A 13,354-nucleotide genomic window follows, 5' to 3' on the forward strand; every position below is an offset into this window, starting at 1 on the left:
ATCTGGGACTCTCCACCATTTGACCTTAGAACTGAAGAAGCTTCTCGGATGAGAGGTGAAACGTCTTCAAGCAACTTAAAGAAGTCCAGACGCTTTTCTGTCCAAGCTCCTTTGACTACGATGACCTGGATGACTGAGAACCTTCACAGACATCAAGACAATACCTCCTCTGTTCACAGTAGCATCGCTCTGCTAACATGCTAACAGCACATTTGAGTTACTCACCCCTTCCCTTCCTGTGCGGAATCATAACATGAACAAATCACTCAGGAGTCACTCACCCCCTCCCTCCTGTCTCACAGCTTCTTCTTCTTCTTCTTGGTTGACAACCAACATTAAGGAGCATTACCGCCCCCTGGCTCACAGCTCAGTGGACATTTTGATGAGAAAATATATATTTGACACATTTGAGGAAAATACTAATAAAATAAAATAAAAATAAATAAAATAAATGTTCCCTTTAGAAATCTTATTTTTTTTGCTCTATAAAAATAGTTGTTTTTCTTTTTCAATCACTCATCTTAGCAGTAGGATATACATGAAAAGAGAAACAAAGTAAGTTTGAGTAAAAATGTACATTTTTACACTCTCTGGGCAACTGACTCAGTGACTCAAATGACTCAAAAAACCTGATTCATTTTGGCGAGTGACTCATTCAAACTCAATTCAGTAAAAATAATCGAATTTACCATCACTACCTTCAAGTCATATGTGGGTGAAGGAGATGGCATCATGTATTGTATTGGAACGACTTACTTATATTGTTAGAGGAAAGGGAGTAGATTTAGAAGAAATATGGTTACATTTAACTGAGTTTCTCAGACATTATGAAGGGAATTAATTTAGAAAATGATACTTGGTGCTGAGTTTTTTTGTTTGTTTGTTTGTTTTTGTCATTTTTATTTTTCGTTCTCGCATTGGTTTTATTTTATTTTATTTTTAAATCTATATTTGTTTATTTTGGGGACGATGTTGTTTAATATAAATCTTATGTTAACTGTACTATTATTCTTTGCTTGTTCTGTAATATAAAACTCATTAAACATTTTTGTTTTTTAAATCTAACACTTCATGCTCTCATGTTTTTCTGTACCAATGGATTTTGCATGTACTCTATCTGCCTTCTAACAGAAGAAAAATTAATTAAATATTTGTTTACAGATTGGTACCTGGGACCCTCCGAGTGGCCTAAACATGACAGACAACCAGAAAGGGAAGACAACTAATGTCTCTGACTCCTTGTCCAATCGATCCCTGGTGGTGTCTACTATACTGGTATGGTTACTTTTCTTTGAGATCTTAAGCTTAGGACTGTATAACATGACGCCTCCTGTGGAGAAATATGTCATTCAGAGTTCTCTGGTCTATTTTTCTGGCTCTTTCAGAACAGTATTGCACAGTCTTCCTCATAGCTTACTACACAATAACAAGTGTGCTTTGAAACACATCGCTAAATCTTACTAAGGCTGCGTCCACACGTACATGGGTATTTTTGGAAATGCAGATTTTTCTATGCGTTTGCATCTTTCGTCCACAGGTAAACGGCCTTTTCGGTCACTGCAAACCGCAATTTTTTAAAAACTCCTGCCAGGGTGGAGATTTTCGAAAACTCAGTTTTTGCGTTTTGCATTTACGTGTGGACGAGGAAAATGGAGAAAACGCAGCGTCAAAGGTGTGCGCCTTTTTTGACGTCACACTGTGCGCCACGTTATTGTTTCAGTGAAATTAATTTCTACAATGGCGGACTTAGACAAAACACTGTTACTGTTAATTTTACTCTCTGCTGTGTTTAAATGCTTACATATACACACACAGTTACTGTCCTCCAAACATAGGACTCAGTTCTGCTTCTATGGTAAATGGTAAATGGCCTGTATTTGTATAGCGCTTTACACATCAGTCACACACACGTTCACACACTGGTGATGGCAGCTACATTGTAGCCACAGCTGCCCTGGGACGCACTGACAGAGGTGAGGCTGCCGGACACTGGCGCCACCGGGCTCTCTGACCCTCTGCTTCTATGCGCCATCTTTGTTTACTCTGCCATTTCTACACGGTTAGGAATATATCGACACCTGTGGCTTTGGCATGTTCCCGGCAGCGTTTTCCTTTGTTTTTGGCGTTTACGTGTGGACGGGATTTTTTAAAAATGAAAAAGGAAAATCTCAGTTTTCAAAAATACCCGTGTACGTGTGGAGCTAGCCTAAAACTTTTGAGTACATTAGTTCATCTTATCAATTAGTATATAGTGTGCTGTCAAGACACAATGTCAACATGACACAATACGTTGTTATGTCTAATATGAACGTCAGTGCAGACACTGAAAGCGCAAGGCTAAAAAAGCCTCCAATGCCTTCATCCTCCAGGAACTGCTTGGATACTCTGACCACCCAGCACTCAAAATGTGGTCATAAATGTTTTGTACTTGTAAATCAGTTTTGTATTTGTGCATCTGTAGATAAGAAAAAGATTTGTGTGTGTAAAAATATTTACACAAGTTACAAATTCTTTTTGTTAAGGTCTGGTTACACATACAAAGCAAGAAAATCCTTGTGAAACTCTGCACTCAGAGGACATGACGTTGACCCATCTGTTCTCTCATTGGATAGATACATTTGTGATTGACATGACATTGACCAATCAGCTGAAAAGAAGAAAAATTGGCTCAAAATTTGTACTTGTGAGTTGAAACTTGAGTGCAGAGTTTCACATGGATTTATTTTGCTTTGTATCTGTAACCAGACCTTAACAACAAAAAATTGCAACTTATGTAAATATTTTCACGCACACAAATCTTTTTTCGCACACACAAATTCTTATCTACAGATGCACAAATATACGCATTCTGATTTACCAGTGCAAAATATTTATGACAATTTGAGCCCATAAGTATCTTACTATCTCAACTTAGTATCACAGCAAAGTGTGAAATGTACAAGCATGCAGAAGTTGCAGTAAGTTACAGTGAGCTTCAATAACAGCAGAGGGAGATATTTTATTTCAAGTCATGAAAATAATCACAGGAAAGCATTAAAATGTAAATACATATTAGCTGCCAAGGTAATAGTTTCTGGTGATTAATGACCCTCGCATGTACTTCATATGTCTTTTGATCACTAACGACCTCTTGGCTTTGAATACATTATCTCCTCCAGCTGCAGCTGCAGCTTCTGCATGCATTAATGCAGCTTCCGCATGGGTGTCCATGTCACGCTATGGAGAGATAAAGCTTGAAATGGGCACAGTGGACTGGCGTGTTAATTGCATCCTTTGCCATGATGCTGGGTTGAGAGATCTGAGCATTCCTCAGTGGATCTGCCTGCTCAGACCATCACTGATTGACTGCCAAACCAGACACGCTGAATGATGTTGCAGGCACCATTACATTCTCCCCAGCTTCCACAGACCCTTTCACGTCTTTCAAGACTGAATGATTGTGAACAAAAATCTACTTTCAGTGTTTTATGTTTAGTATTTATAGAACTCACATTAGTGTTTCATTATGGTGCTTAAGTAATTTTAATAGCGATGAAAACAAGAGACTTATTGATACACGAGGATCTGGAAACGAAACATTTCGTGTAATTTTTCAGTTACATTTAATTACATGGCTCCTGTGCTCATGGGCAGGCGTCATGAAAATGTTGCTATCTATGTAATGGAATACATGAAAATCATTCAGGTGCAGCAAATACAGAGGCCCTTAAGCTCTTCTCTTTCACTTTGAAATAATTGCTCCCAAATCTTTTCATTAATTAATCACACCTTATTTAATATTAACGGCTCCATGTTAGCACACATAAAAGCTACCCCCCCCCCCCCCCAAAAAAAAAACCCACTCTTGTTTTGTTTCTTCTTTTTTATTAGCTTGTCTCGAGCTATAAGAGTCATGAGCTGACTGTCAATTATCAACTCACATCTGTCTTTTCTTGGAGGGCAGGGGGCTCAACCTGCTTTGTGCTCAAGATGCACCTCTACACTTCTAAAATTATTAACTTGTCAAAAGCTTATTTGTGTTTCAGCAGTGTTTCTGCTCATGTTCACGGCTTGTATACATTTTAGAAATTATGTACATCAGAAATATTATTGGCTGGCTGAAAACAATAAGGACAGATGACGTAATGTTTATTAGCAAAAACAAATGGCTTCATGCGTTTTAAGCCTCTTTGAGATTAAGAAAAAATACTTACCCCTTTCTCTTTTTTGCTATTTTTTCCTATGCGGTTATTAACCCCGGGATTAGAGGAAATGCTGTGGAGCTGCTGATTAATGTCACAGCACCACATCTGTGTTTCATATATTTACATTTAACATCAAAGGTTCATCAGTTTTATCTCTTATAATTCACATATTTTGGAGGTAAAAATGACTCGTTGCCAAAGAAGACCTCTCTTATCAGAGGACGTTTTGCTTTACTGATTAATCTTGAAACATTTTATTTCAAAGCTTCTTTTATGTTTTTACTGTGGGGCATAAATGCACACGTTGTAAAAGTCCCCCCTCTAAGTCTATGCCTGTGGCTGTGGTTATGAACACAGACAGCACAGAGTCTGCCGTGTGATGGCACCATGGCACTAATGGGAAATTTTAAGAAGAAATTCACATTAAAGCCATTTATGAGCCTGATATCGAAGAAGCAAGTGTAAAAATAACAATATCAAGTAAATTGCGGGTTGTCATTATTTATCACATGTCTTCTTTCTTTCCGCGCATGCTGTGAAGTGATTGGATTGTAGTTATTAGCAAAGACTCTCCACCGCTGTAATTGCCATATCAGGATTGAGTCATGGGGAGATGTGTGATGGCTGTGAGCAGCAAAGAAAAGGAGGGAGGGCTGACAATAATTGGGTTTGTTACATTTGATTGATGCACACTTTCATCTGGCTTCTCATCATTTTCTCCTGGATTATGTACTATAAAACATGATGTAATTACTCTTGAGATCTTGGCCTATCAACAGTTTATCTACTCAGGAAGTCATTCCAGTTATGCTGTTGTGGAAATGGAGTACCTTTAGGCTAATAGCTAGAGCTGTGGATAATATACCGTGTAATGTTTTGGAGAGAGCAAGGACCAGACGTGCTTTCATTGTCACAGAAACAACCAGTTGTTTTTATGATTCGCTGCAGGGGAACAGTAGAGCAGAGTGTTTTGTGCGTCATGTAAACTAACATTTAAACTCGGTTAAGGTGTTGCAAAATATTTTCTGGAGGTGTGAACAGACAGTTACAGCTACAAATCAAAAAGGCCACCGTGACATCTTAATATGTTAAGTCACCAGTTGATTAAACAGCAAATCATATCTTACTTCATCATTATCATACTGTAAACCTAAATGCTCAGAGTAAATGATAGAGTAGGTAGTCTAAACTTAATTTATCAAATACAGTTTCTACTACCATGAAAAGGTAAGGCCTCTTTTGGGTTTTCTCTCTTGTTGAGTTACCGAAATCTTGATTAACCACCTGTTTTGCAGGTTCAGTAACATCTTATACTGAATTTTAAAGTAACTCTGGAGGTGAGTGGAGGGTTGGTTGTTCCATGGTGGTTCCTCCCCTCCTTGCTCCAGTCTTCATGCCAACTATCCTTGGGCAAAATACTAACCCCAATATGGTCTCCGATGCATCCATTGGAGTGTGAATGTCAGATAGGAGGCACTTGAGTATACAGAAAGTGCTTGTATGAATGGCTAAGTGAGGCATATTGTATAAAGTGCTTTGTGTGCTCGGGTACAGTGAAAAAACACTATATGACAAACAGTTCATTTACCATTTACTTTTTGTGTTCCCCTATAACTGTGCAGTGTAGAGACACATTATACACAACGTGCAGGAAAGATTAGGGTTTTTATAGCAAATTATGGAAGGTAATTCAAATATTACATACATTTTGTTATACTGACTAGTTTAATGATTACAAGAATTCATTTATAGTTCATTTCTTCAGGTTGTGGTTATCACCATGTTTAAACATTAAAGCTATCAATCTGCTCAGCCAAATGGGTGAGCACATAAGGCTTTTTCCATTGCTTCTTTCTTGGTGTGGCAGTCAAAGGGAGATGAGTAAGCATGATTAACGTACATAGACTATAAAAGATGAAACCATCATTTCACCCACTGGGTTTGGATTCCACATTTTCAAGTTTTCGAGTTTGTAAATTATCAGTGTGACCAAGCTTTGTTATCAAGCTGTAAAAACAAATTGTATGAGTGCAATGCACACATATCTCTACTGTTTAGGACTGATACATTAATAAAACTGCACAAGACAATTCCATTAAAATTCTCCAGTGGATTATAGATGAGGCCTTGTAGACAGCAACTGGGTTCTACACTCTGTGCTACCTATTTATCTATTACAGCAGCCACATCCCTAACTTTTAAGTCTGTTACACATTGAACATGTTGTGAGAACACAATTTGAAATTCTGAATTTTCTGTAATACTTGTGTAACACAGACGCACAACAAACATGATGTATTTTTGTGGAAAATTTTTCCTCAGAACATGTGAAAAATGAGTGGGGGTCCTGGTAACCTTGATACAGTTGAGGTAACATGATTCGTTGCTGTTGTCATCATCTTGTGAATCACATTTGGTCTCATCACTCACGCAGGACCAATTGGCCTTGGAAAACCATACTGGGGGCAAATTTCATATACAAACCACAGATCACACAAACCCCTCCTCCATATTAAGAGGTTTGTTTAGTTTTTTTGCTTCTTTTTCCCTTGTTTCATGTTGGTAATCATGAGCATGCCACCAGAACCGTTACAGCTTTACCATATAAAAAAAACAATTCCGAAAACGTTAGGACTTAATTATAAGAATAAAAAGAGAATGCACTGTTTTTCAAATCTTGGAAAACCCAGATTTATTCACAAGATAAGATAGAAAACATCAAATGTTTAAACTGAGACATTTTAGTATTTCATGCAAATATCTGTGTAGGTTCTCATTCATCCAGGTCATGGTAATCTAAAGAGCTTGGAAAGAAAAGCGACTGGAATTCTCTCAATCAATTCACCTCCCATCCAAAAAGCGTCTTCAGTTCTAAAAGCAAATGGTAGAGCCAAGGTGTTTAAAAGGGCATGGGTGATTATCAACAGAGGTGTCGAGTGAAGCCATTGTGGGACTGTCCATCGCCCTATCATGTAACCTATTGAGATCACCTGACAAAAGGTGCGAATGGGCTTTAAAGCAGCTGAGAAGGGGTCTCAAAACGGCATTGTAGATGGCAGACAGCTGGTGTTGAAAGCGACCACATGTTTTAAGAGCTTTCTTAATATTTTTTTCCCTTCTGGCTTAGAGGAAATATTTGCTGCCTGGTGCTGCAGGGTGCTGATTACTCCAACATGGCAGTGAAAGTGGTTAGGTAATGCGTTGCTTAAGGTGCGACGTGTGGAAAACAGGGTCTGGTCACTTAATCGATTAGTGACTAGGTTGATTGTGGCTGTGATCTTGTACAGGCCAATAAACCTGGGAGTGAGTTTCTTGGATTCACTATGAAGTTTCAGGTGTCTTGTGGAGAGCCAGACCCGGTCCCCTGGTTGAAACAAATGGCCGGGGAGATGTCAGCAACAATGTTGTTTGGCATATTTAGCATTGGACTGAGAAATAGTGGCCTGAACTTTGATCCAGGACAGCCAACATTGACAGACCAACAGTTAGGTTGCATGTACAGGGTAGGCCATTTATATGGATACACCGTAATAAAATGGGAATGGTTGGTGATATTAAAGTCCTGTTTGTGGAACATTAGTGTAGAGATTGAAAATGTGACGTCATTCAGGGGTAAGACCGCAAAGGATTCTGGGAACTCGTGGCAAGAGGTACTAGCGCTTTCAATTGAAATCAGTCACACATCGATAAAAAGAAACACAAAAAATGGCAAGAAGCTGTTGTATTATTAACTGCAATAGCCGGTCGCATGACAGCCACGGGAAGGCGACGGGTAAAGAGATCGGTTGTTATCGGATTACGTCGTTGAAGAGAAATTGTTCGAGCCATGTTTCCGAAGTAACAAAGAGCCACGGATGGCCTGGATTGCAGCCATTCAAAGACCAAATATAACGTCCCAGAACACTCCAGCTCACAGGTTAGTCTGCTCCAAGCATTTCCACAAAGGTCAGTCTTCTGTTGTAGTTATTACGTAATTTATCATAATTGGTGATATAGGTTACAAGCAAGTCTGGCGCTGAACAGAAATTGTCGCGCTATGCTCCTTTATTTATTGTGCATAAATAGTGAATTGTCCTGACACAATATTGCGTTTCGCTTCTATTATTACCATGGTACACTGACAAAAACATATACTTTTATTCACAGGATAAAACAGTTGTTTTGTATCACTAATTGCCCAGTACGATTACAGCATACAATATTATTGTCACTGCTACATTTCTGTAACGCGAACCAGAAATTATTTCCACTACTAATTAATTATCGTTGAGCTCAAAGGTTATATTAATAAACTGTTAACGAATGTGTATTTATGAAGACGATTTGTGAGACTGGAAATCTTACCTTTGTTCGTACGATGGTCTTTCGTTCTACGCGGTACATTTCAAGGTCCTGCACCCATTCGTCGGTAAACTGTACCTGGGCTTGTTGCAGTGACCTGAAGTTACTAAACTTCATGAGTGTATGCACTCACTCCAAGAACCGTATGATTATAAATATGAGCGTGGTGAAAGTTGGGCAGCACGCTAACCGTCTTTTGTCCACTCTGTGCTCGTAAGGGTCTGACCCTTTCACTCGACTGATTTTTTCCTCGTATCTTTTCTTTGACTTTTCATCAAGTCTGTCTTTGTACAGACCGGTATTGTTCTCCTTCATTTTGTACATACCTTTTTGGGGGGGGCAAAGAAAAAGCAAGAAGGTATTGGAACCGAAGAATGAACGTTTTGCGGTGCTGCAAATGCTTGCATTTGATGCGGTACTTGGATTGTTTTGCCACGAGTTCCCGGCATGCAATGCGCGAAAGTCACGTGGTCTGTCTATCTCTATATGGGAGGGGGCAAACTCCTCAAGATGGGTGGTGACCATGGTGGCCATTTGGAAGTCGGCCATCTTGGATACAACTTTTGTTTTTCAATAGTTTTTCAATGGTCCCTTAATAAGTGGGAGGCACATTTGTAAACTGTTGTAATTCCTACACCGTTCACCTGATTTGGATGTAAATACCCTCAAACAAAAGCTGACAGTCTGCAGTTAAAGTATATCTTGTTCATTTCAGTTGGAATCCATTGCTGTGTATGGAGCCAAAAATGTTAGAATTGTGTCGATGTCCCAATATTTATGGACCTGACTGTATGTGTCTATTTTAAATATAATATAAATATATTACAAATTATTGAATTCCTTTTTTTATTTTCACCTTAAACTTTATTCTTGTATGAACAAATACTACTACATGTCTTGACATTCCTGTCTCACTGATATTGATCACTATCTAGACAGTGCTTTCTGCTCTTTCATCAACATTACATCAGTATTCTTGCAGTCTTGCAGTCCAAGAGCCATGGTATGCTCTATTAGATGTATTACATACACAGTAATGTGTCCAGTGACATAACAGACAGTTGCAGTGCAGTTAAAAAAGACACACATTCCTGTTTTTATTTTTGGGGTAGAGCACAGCTATGGGAGAGATGCAGACTGTTACTCTCAAATTCAAAATTATGATGGTGAATGTCAACCACACCAATATGTGAATGCAAAAAGAATGAAGCTTTCAGTTTAAAGTTATGGTTTTGATTGATTTCTTGATGTACAGAATTCAGTTTGTGGTATTTAATGCGTTAGATGCTGATGGTCCAGCACAGTAGGACAACACAACTGAATCCCCTCAATGATAAGAGTTAGGGCATGACCCCCAAAGAAAAAAAATCAATCTTACCGTGGCATTGAGATCTGACCTAATGGAACACATGAACGTTAGCGGTAATGCATGGCACAGGGAAAGGCATAACATGCATAACCACCACATTACATTAGAAACTGGGTCTGGAGAGCAAAGGGTAGAGCAGCAGAATGAACCTGTGACGATGCTCGAGGGCAAGCTTGGTGGAGAGAAACCAAAATGAGATGTGAGGACAGACTAGAGGTAAGATAGAGACAATGGGCCTTTGATAGGCCCAGCGCTGATGTTCAGCAGGTGAGAGACAGAGAGTTTGCGAAAAGCCTGTAAGTTGGCAAAAGCAGTCCCAAGAGGAGAGGCTGCCTTAAGGGTTAGGGCCACTGAAGGCTAGAGTGCAGCAGAAAAGCAAGCGAACGATAAGAAACAGAAGAGAGAAGATTAAGGCCACCGCTGGCCGACAGAGAACAGAGAGCCTGCAAAGGTGGAAAGTTGCGAAACAGGTGAGAGATAAGCTGCATTAGGTTTGGGGCAACTGCTGGCCAACAGAGAACAGAGAGTCTGCAAAAGGCTGAAAGTTGCATGACAAGAGAGAAAAGAGCCTGGGTTAAGGCATGGGGCTGCTGATGGCCGATGGAGAGCAGAGAGAGTGTGATAGGGCTTGCAAAGAGGAGAGAGAGCACAGAGCCTGCAAGGGCTTAGCGTTTGTCAAAGGTCAGGAGAGAAAGAAGAGCCTGTGTTAAGGTTGAAGGCTGTTGAAGGCCGGGACAGGACCAGCGCATGCAATAAGGCAGAAAGAACAAAGGGCCTGTTATAAAGCAAAAGGACAAAGAGAGTCTGCATTAAGGTTCAAGGCCACTGTTAGCTAGGAGAGAGCACAAAGACTATAATGAGACTGAGAGCTGGCGGAACAGGAGAAAGGAGGGAGACTTTGATACCACCAGCCAGCTATGTCGTGACATGGAAGAAATTGTAGACTAGAGTGACTTGGAAACAGGAAAGCAGAATCACAGGTTAAAAAAACATGATTTGTTGAAGTACATACATATGGGGTGATGCAGGAATTGAAAAAGATGCAACAAGGAAAGGTCATTGATGACCCACAGTCCATTCGAGGACAAGAAGGAGTAACGTTCTGCATAACTGAAGCATCTTACCTTAAGATATCAAGCCTCCATAAGTGACGTCGATGCAATTTAGCGCTATATAAATAAATGGGATGAAAAGGCTTGTATAGCTGCAGAGGCAGCACCACTTACCTATTTAGTGATGAGCTTTGACATTTCACCATGGAACAGTAAGACAGACATGGCGATTTACTAATTGATTTCTAATTGCAGATCCGTTTGTGGATGCATCTTTAGTTTGCAACCAGTGAAGAACGGAAAGTGTTACTGCATTGAGTCCAGAAAGGTGGTGTTATGATGGCACCCTGTGACTGTACATCAAGTGAAAGGAAGGAGGCCGAAGACTAGTGACTATCAGAACCACTGTCCAGGATGAGAAAACAAACATCCATCAGTACATCAAGAAGATGGCCAGAACTGATTGCGTGACTTAGTGAATACTTCAGGAAGTTGAAGTCCAAGGAAGAAGATGAACAAGGAGAAGAACTGTCATGGAAGGACAGGCCCATGCACGGTATGTACCACCAGCAAAAAGAGGAAGTAGCTGACATCCAGAAGTCCTACCAGTAGCTAGACAGAGCTGGAGTAAAATGGAATGTCTCTATGGATCTTGTGCTCAGAGCTTGCTCCTATGCTGCCATGATTAGTGCCTCTGTGCTGTCTTCCAGTCCAGCTTTGTCCAGCCACTGGTTGGATTTCTGGATGTCAACAACTTCCTCTATCTGGCGGTGGTACATACCGTGCAGGGGCCTGTCCTTCCATTAATGTTACTCCTCTTCCTCCTCTTTCTTGGGTTTCTGCTGTCAGAGGTATTCACTGAGCACGGGCTTGGTTGGGGCCATCTTTCTGATGTACTCGTGGATGTTCCTTGTCTCATCCTGTACTGTGGTTTTGACACTCACCAGTCCCCAGCCTCCTTTCTACCACCTAACGTACAGACACCGCAATGTCGTTCAGACTGGAAAAGTGTAGGGAATGCAGTCAGAACTGAGGGGATCAAACTACCAGAAGACAACATTGCAAACAGAGAGGACAGTAACAAGTACCTGGGCATCCCACAGGCAAATGGAAACCACAAAGAGGCCACTATGAAAGCTACCACCATCAAGTATCTGCAGAGGGTTCAGGCCAGTCCTGAGGAGTCAGCTGAACAGTAAGAACAAGATCCAGGCTATCAACACCTACACCCTGCCTGTGATCAGGTACCCTGCTGTGATAATAAGCTGGCCAAAGGAGGAGATAGACGCCACTGACATCAAGACAAGGAAGCTCCTTACCATGCATGTTTAACCCCAAGTGCAGCACACTGGTGGCGTGGGAACAGCAGCGGCCACTCAAGACCAAATTGTGCTGTTTTTGTACTTTTGGGCTTTCTATCCAGAACAATCGGTGTTCATGTTTACCAACGGCAAACACTTCTAAATTACAAGCATCACACAAAAACTGACCCGGAACTACTGGAAGCGCTGCATGTCCTCGGGTCGCCATGGAAACCGGGCCTTCTGTCCTTCATCGTCTGATGCTGGTGGCCAGTGGACATGTTGCCGAAAGCGCTGCGTGAGGAAGCGGAAGTGGATCAAGTGCGGTCCGTAATAGGCTAAGAGCAAATCCAAGCCAACCGGTTCTTCCATCCATCTTCCTCTCAATAAACTGGACTACATCCGACTCCAGCAGACCACGCAGACGGAATTTAGAGACTGCTGCGTCTTTTTTATCACAGAAACATGGCTCAGCGACAGAGTCCCTGAAAAAACTGAAAACTGAAGAGTGCCTGCCTGAAGGGCTACCAGGGATTTTGAAATTTTGCAAGCCCTGAGACAGCAAGTTACTTTTGCACAATACTCAGCATTTCACACATTTCCATTGCACTGTCTTGTGTCTGTATCCTCCAGGGTCTCGGAGGAGCGTTGTCTCATTTCACTCAGTACTGTACCACTGTACATGGTTGAAATGACAATAAAAGCCACTTGACTTGACTTGACTTGACTTGACTTGACTTGACTTGACTTGACTTGACTTGTATCCTAAGCGGTAGGAAGAAGGCCAAGGACTGGTGAGTATCAGTACCAGAGTCCAGGATGAAACAACAAAACATCCACAAGTACATCAGGAAAATGGCCATGACCGACTCCGTGCTCAGTGAATACCTCAGGCAGCAGAAACCCAAAAAAGAGTTGCAAGGGGAGGAACCATGATGGAAGGACAGGCCCCTGCACGGTATGTACCACCGCCAGATAGAGGAAGTGGCTGACGTCCAGAAATCCTATTGGTGGCTGGACTGAAAGACAGCACAGAGGCACTAATCATGGCAGCACAGAAACAAGCTCTGAGCACAAGATCCATAGAGGCTGGGGTCTATCACACCA

At 41.0% G+C, this 13,354-nt stretch overlaps 1 protein-coding gene across 1 annotated transcript in view; it reads left to right on the forward strand.

Moving 5' to 3' along the window:
- The window catches only part of LOC102207761 (glutamate receptor ionotropic, kainate 2-like), a 327,213-nt gene that overhangs the window by 240,670 nt on the left and 73,189 nt on the right, over positions 1–13,354 (forward strand). Inside the window, exon 9 of the mRNA XM_013915653.1 lies at positions 1,162–1,275. Coding sequence (XP_013771107.1) covers positions 1,162–1,275 — 114 coding nt within the window. The remainder of the gene's footprint in view (positions 1–1,161; positions 1,276–13,354) is intronic.

This window comes from Pundamilia nyererei, unplaced genomic scaffold, assembly GCF_000239375.1.
Source record: "Pundamilia nyererei isolate P.nyererei 1_Seehausen unplaced genomic scaffold, PunNye1.0 scaffold00342, whole genome shotgun sequence".
In the NCBI taxonomy this organism is placed as follows: Eukaryota; Metazoa; Chordata; class Actinopteri; order Cichliformes; family Cichlidae; genus Pundamilia; species Pundamilia nyererei.